Genomic DNA, 12,729 nt, shown 5'->3' with positions numbered 1-12,729 from the left:
GAAGCGCTAATGCTACAGCACACAGAGATATTCTACGTAGATCTGTGGCCCTGGGTGACCGCCTGCCCGGCACATTGTAGAGTTTACCTTGCACACAAAACTTCGGTTCAGATAAAGCTGCTAATTAGCCTTTTAGTTAAATCAGGTGTCCTGGGAGCTGAGAAAACACCAAACTGTGACTTTGCTGCATGGCCACATAAGGGTGTGATGGGCAGGGGTACACATACTTGTGTAGTGTAGATACTGCACTTATTAAGAAAATTTATCCTAGCTGATTGTGTTATATTTCATCATTTTTTTTTTACATTTAGTAAAGTGAATTTTTTTTAATAATCTTATTAATTGCATTTTAAATTAGGTCATGCAGTGTGTGCATTTATTTATTTATTTATTTTTTTTTTTTACTAAGTCTGCTGCCTTTCAGTGTTTTTAGATCTTTTTGTGGGTTTTTGTTTGCCCACCCGCCTCTTGAGGATTGGCCACACGTTCTCAATGGGATTAAGATCTAGGGAGTTTTGACCCAAAATGTCAAAGTTTTGTTCCCTGAGCCACTTAGTTATAATTTTTCTCTTAAGCCGAGGTGCTCCATCATGCTTGGAAAAAGCATTGTTTTGGAGAAGAAGCTGCTCTTATAGGATGATTTCGTACCAGTCTTTATTATAAATGTGAGTGAGCCCCACTGCCTTGGCTGAGAATCAACACCACCCATGACTGGTCTCAGGATGCTTTACCCTCGGCATGACACAGGACTGACACCTTTTCTTCTCCAGGCAGGCTTTTTCCCCAGAGATGCCCCAAACAATAAGAAAGAGAGGTTTCATCAGAGAAAATGACTTTACCCCGGTCCCTATAAATCTGTCCCTAATAGTTGTTGTTTTTTTTTCCCCATGGACAAAGTCGCTTATTTTCTGCCCTTCTTGAAACGTATGAAGGTGAGCGGTAACATCAGTCCTGTGTCATGCCAGTATTAAAGCAATTCTGAGATCATTCATGTGTGGGGTCGCTTCTCAACCAAGGGAGTAGGATAAAAAAAAAATAATGATAATAAATAAATAAATTGCCTAAGAACACAGCCATGAATAAGGAATGGTACAAACAAACATCGTCCCAGAGCAGCTTCTCCCACCATTCAAAAACAGGTGATGAAGAATGGCATCTCCAGCAGGTTGGAGCTCCTCCACATTAGGTAAAGGTGATGACCAACTGGACGAACCAAAAGTCCAAACATGGATTATGTGAGTCAGTGAGGACGTGGCCCCCAAAATTGATTGACAGCCTGTCAGAGTGAATTAAAAGGAGGGTCAACACTGCAAACATAGACTCTTAATGTAACTGTTAATAAAAGCCTTTGACTCTTATAAGGTCCACATAGTAACAGAACTTTTAGAATTAATATTTGTGTCATTGTGTTAAAACGTTTGGTGACGACTGTGTGTGTTAAACTCTGACACACACACACACACACACACACAGCTGCGCTTTATTTCAGTGCTCTAACTGGAGTAGACAAACCTCCGAGCTGTTCGTCCGTCTCGGTCCTGGAGGCGTGGCGTGGGCGTGGTTTTTTGTCTTGGGTAGGAGGGGCTACTGAACCCTGACTCACTCACCAGCGCACACAGTAGCGCGCTCGTGCCGTGTCCGCATGCAGCGCGCCTGGCTCGCGCGCTCCGGATGAGACGAGATGAACTGGACTTTGGAGTTTCCGTGGCTCAGATCGGAGGAGTAAAACTTTTATCACTTTTTTTTTTTTTTTTATATATATATATATATATATTATTACAGGATACGTTTTTCAAACCGTGCGCGATGAGGATGAAGGTGATGCGCGCGCTCCTGGTCGCGTGTTTGTGCTCGAGCGCAGTGGCGCAGTACTCCAGTGACCAGTGCAGCTGGAGAGGGAGGTACTGTACTTTACTGTACACAGATATTATTATTATTATTATTATTATTATTATTATTCTCACTGTGCTTGATTGTTCTTTGTGCCATTTTTAAACCATCTGTTACACTTTGAACTGGGGGAAAAAAAGTCTAAAAATCTACAAAACCTAACAGATCTGTGTGTGTAGTGAGGGCTGTTTTTTTTTTATTATTATATTTTTTAAATAAACACTTATTGGTCATGCAATGGTGGTTTAGTGGTCAGCACTCTCACCTTGCTCCTCCAGGTTTCGGGTTCGATTCCCGCTTATGTGCATGGTGTTCACATGTTCTCCCTGTGTTTGGTAGGTTTCCACCTGGTACTTTGGTTTCCTTTAACAATCCAAAGACAGTGAGAAGTCACAGACAAAAAGACTTGCAAATATATATATATTTTATCCAAGCTTTTAGACTTCTCAATAGTTCCACCTTAAAGTACTTAAATACCTGCATCCTCCTTTATAATCCTATGTTTTGTTTTATGTCTTTATGTGTGTTGTGTATGTTCCTATGTGTGGTCAGAGAGCCAGGCAAAGTGAGAATTTCATTGTACTGTCTAAACTGGTGTTTTTACTGTACACATGATGATAAATAAACATAATGATTTAATTTAGGGGTTTTAATCAGACCCCATACAATGGCAATCTTAATGCTTCCGGATACCAAGACATCTTGGACATGACTATGCTTCTATGCAACTTTGTGGCAACAATTTAGGGAAGGCCCTTTTTTTTATTTCAACATGACTGTGCCCCAGTGCACAAAGCAATGACTATAAAGACGTGATTTGATGAGTTTGGTGTGTAAGAACTTGACTGGCCTGAATGCAGAGCCCTGACCTCAACCCCATCAAGCATTTGGGATGAACTGGACCATGCCTTACCTCATAAATGCTCTACAGAATGAATGTGCACGAATGTCCACAAAAATACTTAAAAATCTTATGGACAGCCTTCCAAAAACCGGGACGACCTCCATATTGAAGTATATGTATTTGGATTCAATGTAACGGCAAGTCTGCATTATAAATTAGAGGTGGGGCTTATTTGATTGACAAGTGGCATGATTACTATTATTAATAGAAATGGAATGAAATTTGTCCACCTTGAATTCTTTTTGTAAAATCCTTTTTCTATCATCACAGTGAGAAGGGGGTGGGGGCTGGAGCCAATTCCAGGGAAGGGGTTGTAATCTATCTTAGTGACTTAAATGTGAAATTTATTTATTTATTTATGTCAATGTACGGCTGTGGAATTTCACCAGGTCCGATATTGTTGTTGGAGGGAGCACGATGCCTCAGTGGTTAGTATTACTGCCTCACACTCCAGGGTTTTGGGTATGGTTGTATATCTTGCCTCTGGTGGAGTTTGCTTGTTCTTTCCTGTGTTTATATCGTTTCCTCTTACGAAGACATTCAGTGGGGGCTGATTTTCAAATTTCTCTGTTGTATTACAAATAAATGATGATGTTGTTTGATTTTAATAGTTTTTCTAAAATAAGTATGATTTAAAATAACTCTTACTTTGTGAAGTCCTGCAATCCTATAATCTTGTTGCTAGTGTGTTATTTCAAAGGTATCTTTCAAGTTTTATTATTATAAATATATTTTTTGGAATCCTTTAAAAATAATTGAAGCTTTGGTACATTTGTTTTGATTAGTGTACTTTGAACCATTTTGTGGTTCCATCTGTGATAGATTTCTGCATGTAACCTTTAAGGTTTCAACATCAACTTGAAAAAGAATTGAAGCTGATAGATGCAACATTTTTATGCATAAGAACAATAGGATTATGTTATTAATCTTAACAAGATGCCCAGAACCAGAGGTGAAAGATTGACCTCTTGTAATAAAATACCGTCACATCCTTGTGATGTCATTAAAGTCACTACAGTACACCACCACAAAATGATAATAATCAGATCTCACTCCTTTTATCTAAAAGAACAGAGAGAGATAATGTTAAGATGTAGAGACTGGAGAGACAAATGTTTAGCAGGCCTGCTCCTGTAATCACTTGTTTTTGTTCTTACTGCTTCCTTCACACGTGCTCCATCTCATTTGCTCATTAGCACATGTTTCATGAGGTTATAAACGGTGCGAGTGTGTTAGGGTGTCGAAGTTTTGTTTCCTGTCCTTAACACCTCACGTTTATTTTCATGCAGAGCTCATCAGGGGGTAATTTCAAGGGTGAAAACACAAAATTGAATAAAAAAAGGAAGTTTGGCCAAAAACACTGAAAGACAATTCTCTGGCTATGGACGTATAGTACAGCTTCCAGTGGAATGTTGTAGAAACCAAAAAAACATGGTAACCAAGGAGAGAATATCTACTTATTTATTTTAGCTGAACTTCCCCCCTTCTGCCCCTTCTCACTCTCTCTGATCTTATCCCACCAGTCTGGTGTCCATTAGGCCACGCTGGGATCAATTGGTTAAATTGGCTCCAAAGACATGATTTAATGACTATGATTAGAAGCAAAAGTAAACCTCTAATGAGGAAGTGCTGGAATGCGGTGCAGGCATGGGTGTTATATTATTTATTCTTTTTTTTTTCCTGATGTAAGGAAAGCACAGAGAATAAGGTATGGTAGATATTAGATAGAGTTCCGTAAAGTATGGTGGTGATTATCAGTCTTTCGATGTATAACCATAGTGTCCTTCACATTTGCTGGTTAAATTCAATTAAATTTAGTTTCATTAACAAGGACATTATAGGACATTTAATAATAATGGACTACATTGTAAAGCATTTTTAAAAGAACAACTTTTATATATATGAATTAAATATACTTTGTCCGTCATGAGCAAACCAGCGGACATGAGGAAGAAACCTTGAAAGGAACCAGAAACAGGGAACCCATCCTCATTCAGGTGACACCAGATAAGTGTGGCCATAAATCAATCCCTCCCATGACCGTGTGCTCTGAGGTTGAAAGTGCAGTTGTAAAACAGGAAACGTCTTTTAGTTGATATAAAGTCCACTTTGTTAAAGTTGCCAGTGTTCAGTGATGGAGACTCGTTTACAAAACAAACAGTTTGTGCCAATTTCTGTTCTTAAACTATTTAAGCAATTAGAATCAAAAGGCATCATAGTGAAATTGTAAATGTTGTTTAGTTAGAAACTACGGGCAAGCAAACCTGTGGGAAAAGTTTAATTATTGAAAAAAAAAACAATAATTAACGAAACAACTAGAAGTAACCTTATACAGAGGTGAAGTTGTGATTTATGTAAACTCTAATCTAAAAAAACACAGCCATGATCAAAATGGGCTCATGGTCACAAAGCTAGTATGGTTTGGGATTAAGAAAAAAGTACATATATTTATATATGTATATACAATATTTAGACTAAATGTTAATTTATGTATTTTTTACCTTATAATTCAGTTTTAAGAATGGCATTTTTTTGCCTTTTTTATACAGATACTTAGATTTATTTTATTATGAACATTAATAATAATATTAATATTAATTATTATTATTATTATTATTAATATAAACAACTTTAAAACATTTGAATAGATCCTTCATGCCATGACTCAGTCAGTGTGTGTGTGTGTGTGTGTGTGTGTGTGTTGGCACCGGAGGTGAGACTTTGAGCTTCCTGGTTAATATTTTATCTCTGATTTCCATAAATGCTGCGTGCCGACCCCCCTTCACCCCGGGCTAAATCACGCTGAAATATAAATCAAACTCGCCGCACCCGCTTTGATCGCTCTTTTATGGTCCAGAAACAACAGAACAATGCAAAGATCGAGAGTCACACAGGCTTTAAAGGCCAGCTTGTCAGGAAGTTTGGTAATGTTTTCAAAAAAGTTCAAATTTTAAGGCTATAGAAAGAACTTTTCTTTTAATACTTAAGGGTTTTTAATTAGAGAAAGCATTTGTTAGTATTAATAACAAACTTGAAGTACAATTAATCAGTTTATAATGTTGTACACTGATTTAGATTTTTTTTTTTAATATATAAAAAAATTACATTTCTGTTTGCATTTCATGTGATAATTCCCTTATATTCCTGCAGTGTACTCTAAACTAGCATTTATGTAAACAAGTGAGTATTGAGCCACATCTAGAGAACAGCATGGCTGAATGACAAGCTGGGGGAGGGTCTTTTTTATATAAGGTCACATAAGGCCATGGGTATCTAATTGCCTTGTTAATCCCAGGCCAATATAAACAGCAAAGAGTTTTTTTTTCTTCACAGCGTCTCATCCTTAAACACACACCTCCGTTTTGTCTCGCCAGTGGTCTGACCCATGAGTCCCACGCCCGTGATGTGGAGCAGGTGTACCTGCGTTGCTCCGAAGGTTCCCTCGAGTGGCTTTACCCCACCGGCGCCATCATCATCAACCTCAGGCCCAACACTTTTCCCGAAGCGGGTGCTGAAACCCGACTGAGCGCTTGCGTGAAGCCTAGAGCAGATTCTCGTGGAGCCAGCGTGTTCGTGGAGCGAGCTGGAGTAATGAGGATGCTGCTGAGCGAGGAAGAGCAGGCAGCCGGCCGGGTCCGCTGCTTCGGCCTTGACGAGGGGGCGCTGTTCGTTCAGGCTGCGGCGCACTCAGACATCAGCAGGAGAGTCACAGCGTTTCAGTACGAGCTGATCAGAGGAGAGAGGGCGACGGCACCTGGAGAGACGCTTTCACCTTCAGGTAAACTCCAGATTTTGTGGTTTGGTTTATTTATGAAAATAACAGGTTATAAGTGAAATCTTTGCTTGACTAATCAAATTGGGTTTTTCGTAAAAATAAGGTGCGGTTTGATCATGTTTATTGACAAGATGTTCTAAGCTTATAGTGTTTGTTTTGCGAAACTACTATTCTGATTCAAATGTCTGATATTAATTTAAAAATATCCCAAAACATGCATTTAGATTCCATCATAATTTGCAACTTTGAATGATTGCATTTTCAAACTTGGTGCATTGCACGTGCAAAGAATAATAATAAAAAAAAAAACATGAAAGCCTTCATGTGTTTTTTATGTGATGATGTAGATGTAGAAGGAACACAAAATGAGCCCCAAGGTTCCCTCATGTAGTAATTTTAAGTTTCAAGACAGTATCTTTTCTTTTTTCTGGTTAGAGGTCGGAATTTAAAGGTTACAAATGCGACATACCTCCCTGTGCTTTGGTGGGTTTCCTCCGGATATTAAAATTTCTTCCTACAGTCCAAAAAACATGCAGATTAGGCTAATTGGCGTTCCCAGATTGCCTGTAGTGTGTGAATGTTGACCGGAGGTCCTATCACAGTCATGCAAGATGGGAATAAATACAATGGTCACCATTGGCCTACATGGCCGTTAGTTGGACTACAGAGGCTATAGATGGATGGATGGATGGATGGATGGATGGATGGATGGAAATGCAACATAAATACAGTGCTATCTTGACCCCCCCCCCCCCCCCCCCCCATCAACCCATTACTTTCTGTTGTGCTTCCGAGGGTCCAGACTTTTTTGATCTGTTAATGTAGTCTTGAGGAGAGGAATAGTTCTCCAGGCTTCCTTAAGGAGATTTTTGTCTCCCATGTTCAGTCCAGTCCCTGCGTGTGCAGTTTCAGAGGATTGTTTTTTGTTTGGTAAGCCACACAGTGACCTATGAATCATGGTGACAGATGATCAGGCCAGTGATTAGTATACAGCTGATGATGAGTTGTTGAAAAAGACAAGAGGGGAAATGAGGTTGCCATTGATTTAATTTTATAATCTTCATTATTTTATCTGTTTAATATGCAGATATTGGGGGGGGGGGTCTACACTTTTGCACCTTGCTGAAGGTTGTAGACTTGTCGTCTGCATTGTGTGATTGCTTGCCGCCTGTGTCACTGTGTTTTGTCTTACGACCTGATAACGACTCCGGTCACAGATTCGAGACGTCGGAGCGTAACTCCACACCCGGGCTGATGTGGAAGAGGTGAAAGATGGGGGGAGGAAAAGAGCTGGGAACGATCAAAGAGAGATGGGGGGTTGGAAAGAAAGAAGCGGGAAATGAAAGAGGAGAGTTTTTACAGCCATGGACTAGACAGACCCCTGAAACATGACCCCACACACACTCACACACACACCTCCCACTTTCATGTCCTTAGTGACATAAAAAAATAAACAGCTTAATCAGAAGGTCCAGCTCGGGTTAGTTTAGGCCTCTTTGGCTGCCAATCACGGCTTCACGTTACGCACGAGCGCCCGGTTTGCTTTATTAAACATGAGCAGTTAAACCGTGCGTTTGATTGCTTTTGATTGCTCGGCTTGTTACGGGTGTCATGAAAGGCAGCATTGTATCCCCAGAGCCTGCAGGGTTAAAATGTCACGTTAACTCCATGACTGGAATTACACCAGTGAGGCACAGCGGCTTCTCTTCTGCTTAAAAAATAATAAAAATAATTTAAAAAATACACAAATTATTAATAGATTATTTATGTATTTACACATACATTATTATGCTTACATGTCATGTTGTAAAACTTTAAGACCCTGACAGATAGGCGTGTGCTGTATGAGGATGACTGAGCTTGAGTGCATTACTATAAACCTGCACTACTGTCGGAGCTGCTGTTTATAGAGAATTAATCAACTCCATCTGACCAATCAGCAGTGGATGGTTGTTGTTGTTTCTTAGTAGAATTGGTTAGAAGGTTATATTTTATCAAGTGATTAACCCTGCAAGGTTTGTACACATGCACACACACACACTCACACTAAAAAAGTGGTTGCTCCTTGGCTTTATTTATTGGTTCTGCTAATTTTAACTCAAAGCTTCGTCTGATCCAATGAGAGAGAGAGAGAGAGATTTGTAAAACTGTGAATATGTAAAAATTCTAACTGATTCAGACACACTTGTTTTTAGGAAAAGGTTATACACACACACACACACACACAGATAAAGTTTCACTTCAGAGACTTATTCTTTGCATCCCCCATTTTTTTTTTACCCTTGTCACAGTGTCAGTGTGTGTGTGTGTGTGTGTGTGTGTGCATTTGAAATGCATTAGTCTTGGTACTTCAAACCCTTCCAGAGTTCCTTTTTCCTATCCTGACTGTAAATGCTTAAACCCTCAGTCACACACACACACACACACACAGAAACACTACACTGTAGGGGGGCAAAAAAGCAATACACCCCTTTCCTAACCCTCATCCTGTAAACACCCCAGGATAGGGAGAGCGCGTGCACACAGACAGACAGACACAGACAGCAGTTGGGTGTTGAAAACAGGATGGAGGGAGTAAAAGTGCAGGAAGAATGAAGAAGCAGTATGGACAGATATATGTGTGTGTGTGTGTGTGTGTGAAGGATGAATGGCTGAAAAGATCAGAAGACAGACAGGAAACACAGACTTTGCAGGAAATCACCGCCACGTGGCGTCTCCCAGCTCAGGCCAAGACACAGACGGAGAATAGAAAAGAAATATTATTATCAAAAACCTTTCATTCAAATTATATATAAAATTTAATTTAACCTAAATACAAATGAATTCTACTTCAGTTATTTGATGTCAGTCTTCACAAAGTTTCTTGGGGGTTTTTCTAGCTTCAGCTTTCTTGGATGGTACTGCAACATTTATAATAATTATCCTTGTGTAGTCATGGTGATAAGGTTAAAGGTCAAACAGGTTACCCATCATCCCCCTGTGCCCAAACAGTCTGAGGAACAAGATAAGACGCCATGTTTTTTTTTTTTTTTACTGATTCAATTTTATATAATTGTTTACGATGATATAATGTAAAGTAATGATGTAATACTTGTGTTAGCTGAACTATCGCTAGTGGTCATGTGATCAGTTTTCACAATGATGTAATCGAGGTGGATTTCAACTCTGTCTCAAACTGTGTGGGCTGGGTTTCGTATCTCGCTACAGACCAAATGTCACCAAAACTGACTTTTTTTTTGTCCTGGACATGTGGCTGGTCCCCACTAAAACTGATGTTGATGATTTTCATCAATTTTGCAATTTAATTGATCTTTTGTTGATTTACTCAATTAAATCAATGAGTATTTTTCAAATTGAAATCGATTAACAACTTTTAAAAATATTTAGGTAAACTTGAAAATGTTAAAGGCTCTAAAATGGACAAATTCTTTGAGAAATAGCAGAAAATCAAAACTGACTCCATATTCGACAAATTCCAATTTCATATGAAAGCTTGGTGCAATATCACCACCTACTGGATTGGATGATGGAGCAGAAGATCATAGGCTCTGTGTAGACTTGGTGTTGTATTCTATCAAATCACAATGCACAAAAACATATTCAATTAAAAAGTCTATCTAAAATACACAGCTCTAGTCCCAGTGTGGGGACATTTGGCAGATCCCCACCATGTAAAGTTTTAACCCTGTGGGGACCCTGTGGGGACATTTGGCTAGTCCCCATTATGTAAAGTTATCACCTTGCGGGGACATTTGGCTGGTCCTTGTTATGTAAACTGCAGCTGTTACTTAAAACAACCTAAAAGAGCCTAAAAAGTTTTTTTTTTTTTGGTTACTGGGATTAAGGTCACAGTTAAAGTTAGATAAATCATAAAGCAAGTCAACCAAAGGTCCTTACAAGGATATTAAGACAAACATGTGTTTGTGTTTCAGATCCATGTAGACCCTGCACTGATGATGAGATTCTTCTAGCTGTCTGTACCAGCGACTTTGGTACGATATCATTACTTTACTCAGTTATTTTTTAGTTACTTTTCCCCAAATCTACACATAAGCTATTCCAATGTATTATTTTTTTTATCTAATAAGTAACAAATAATTGTTTTCTTATTCAGTCCAGCGTTGACTGATTCATTGTGGTCACATATTAACAGATCAGTTTAACTTAAAAGTTATTGTATTATTGTTGCAAAAATAAAAGTGACAACATCAACCAGTTTTATGTTTAACATCGACAAATACAGTGTATTTTCTTTAGGACAATTATGAAACTTGTGCTTTGTGATGAAATGATATTTTTTAATTTTTGGTTGCCACTGAAGCCAGACCAGAAACATATTTCTAGTCATTAAAAAAAAAAAAAAAAAAAAAAATTTGCTTGTATGTTATTTTAAGGAATTGAACATTTGTGCAGCTAGAATATTGCTTCTAACACAAACTCCTTGCCACATCCATAATGATACCTGCTCCTCTTGGTGCTATCAAATATTAAAAACTGTGTTGCTGAACTAGTGGCCAAAAAGCTGCCAAAACATATGGACAAAATGTCTTATGTCTACCTACTTACGTATTCCTAATTCTGTTATTTTCCCTCTTTATTTCTTTTTTTTTTACATCCCAGTGGTGAGAGGCAGCATCGAGTCCATAATGGACAGTACTGATGATGAGCAGCGGGTGTCACTGTCGGTATCAGTGAGTCGTCTATTTCGCCAAAAGCGCCGTGTTTTCAAAGGACGAGGGCGCAACCGATGGTCAGGACGTGTATCTGTTCCACGGAGTTGTGCCATCCAGGTTGGGCAGGGATCAGATTCAGGAGTGGGACAGTGGGCAGGGTTTGAGGAGTTTCTATTCACTGGGGCCATAAGGTTCAGCGAGGCATGGCTCGGCTGCGCTCCTCAGTATCATGACTTTTTACAGATGTACCAGTCTGCTGTGGAATCAGGAAGTAACCCCTGTCATATGGACGTGAACTAAGAACATAGACAGGATCACATGTGGATTCAGTTTTGTGGTCAACCAATGAAATATGGCCTCTAAATGCATGGGCTTTGGCTTCTACAATGACAGAGCTTGGATTTGGGGGCTGGTATACAGCACATTGTGTGTTGTTTGTAGATGTTGCTCATATGAAGGATTTAAAGTCTTAAAGCCTGAGCGTGAGCCTGTATGTTTTAAGTTTTTTTTCTCTGGGTATTTTTTTAAAGCACAGCTTGATTTGCAAATCGTATGCCAAGTGAGCTGTAGCATAACAAAAACTAGTTTTCAGTTTCTTACCAAGGCACCAAATGGCTTACTCTTTTCACTAAGATTTTAAATCGATCACCTCAACCACAGTCTTATGATCTAAAGTTCCCCCACGTCAGTGAGGCAGACAAACAGCGAATGATGAACTTTAACAAAATTATGAACTTTATCCTGGTAACAAGATTTTTAAAAGTTATGTTTTTGTGGTCCCAGTTTGATAGCTACAGCTTTAGTAGAGTCTGGTTCACCAAATATAACAACTTCTTATTTTGAACAAGTTATTATTAATGCTTTGTTGACTCTTAATTAGCAGCTTTCAGCATGCCAAGTTATTTAAAGTATAAAATGAGAGGACTGTTCTAACGACCTTCTCAATTCTTCAGTGGTTTCAGGATCACTAGCTATTTGTCTTGGGCACAGTCCACTCTCAGACTGACCAACAATCTCACTACTACTGAATGAAAATGAAAACTTTCTTTATAATTGTCACTTTGAAGCTTTAAAAAAATCCCGTTTTAAAAAGAAAGAAAGAAATAGTCATGCTGATAACGGCAACAAATGTTGGAACATTCACTCGATCCTAAAACTATAGGTGTCTTTTTAGAAACTTCAACGTACAAGGGTAGATGACACGGTTAGAGCTGTATCCTGCCACATTGTTCAGAGAAAAAGTGTGTGTGGTGTGTGTGTGTGTGTGTGTGTGTGTGTGCGTGTGTGAGACCTCTTATACATGTGCATCCCCAGGCTGTCAGAGCATACATCCTGTACAAATCTGACTCGGTTCTGAGTCTACCACTGAAATGCTACAATTCAGAACCTCCTCATTTGTCCCATAAACAGCATGTCCTTCATAAAATCCCAATTTTAAACAGTACATCTTAAATCACTGAACAAGGGTATTGATAACTGATCGAGTA

General features: G+C 38.9%; 1 protein-coding gene across 1 annotated transcript; it reads left to right on the top strand.

The window, feature by feature from the left end:
- Nucleotides 1–1,636: 1,636 nt before the first annotated feature.
- On the top strand, nucleotides 1,637–12,277 carry metrnlb (meteorin like, glial cell differentiation regulator b). Its single transcript, XM_053476436.1, has 4 exons — nucleotides 1,637–1,901; nucleotides 6,169–6,572; nucleotides 10,502–10,561; nucleotides 11,190–12,277. Exons 1-4 carry the CDS (start codon nucleotides 1,672–1,674, stop codon nucleotides 11,540–11,542), a joined length of 1,047 nt encoding a protein of 348 aa, XP_053332411.1. The 5' UTR covers nucleotides 1,637–1,671; the 3' UTR covers nucleotides 11,543–12,277.
- The last annotated feature ends 452 nt before the right edge of the window (nucleotides 12,278–12,729 follow it).

The sequence above is a fragment of the Clarias gariepinus genome, chromosome 18, assembly GCF_024256425.1.
Source record: "Clarias gariepinus isolate MV-2021 ecotype Netherlands chromosome 18, CGAR_prim_01v2, whole genome shotgun sequence".
Lineage (NCBI taxonomy): Eukaryota > Metazoa > Chordata > Actinopteri > Siluriformes > Clariidae > Clarias > Clarias gariepinus.
The sequence above is the reverse complement of the archived record's forward strand: the minus strand, read 5'-3'. Positions and strand labels throughout refer to the sequence as shown.

What these genes read in the sequence shown, in the direction of transcription:
- metrnlb (XM_053476436.1), top strand. Translation starts at nt 1,672, where the DNA reads ATGAGACGAGATGAACTGGACTTTGGAGTTTCCGTGGCTCAGATCGGA. An exon ending in CAGTGCAGCTGGAGAGGGAG is followed by an intron (nt 1,902 to 6,168) that starts GTACTGTACTTT and finishes TTGTCTCGCCAG; the next exon opens with TGGTCTGACCCATGAGTCCC. An exon ending in AGAGACGCTTTCACCTTCAG is followed by an intron (nt 6,573 to 10,501) that starts GTAAACTCCAGA and finishes TTTGTGTTTCAG; the next exon opens with ATCCATGTAGACCCTGCACT.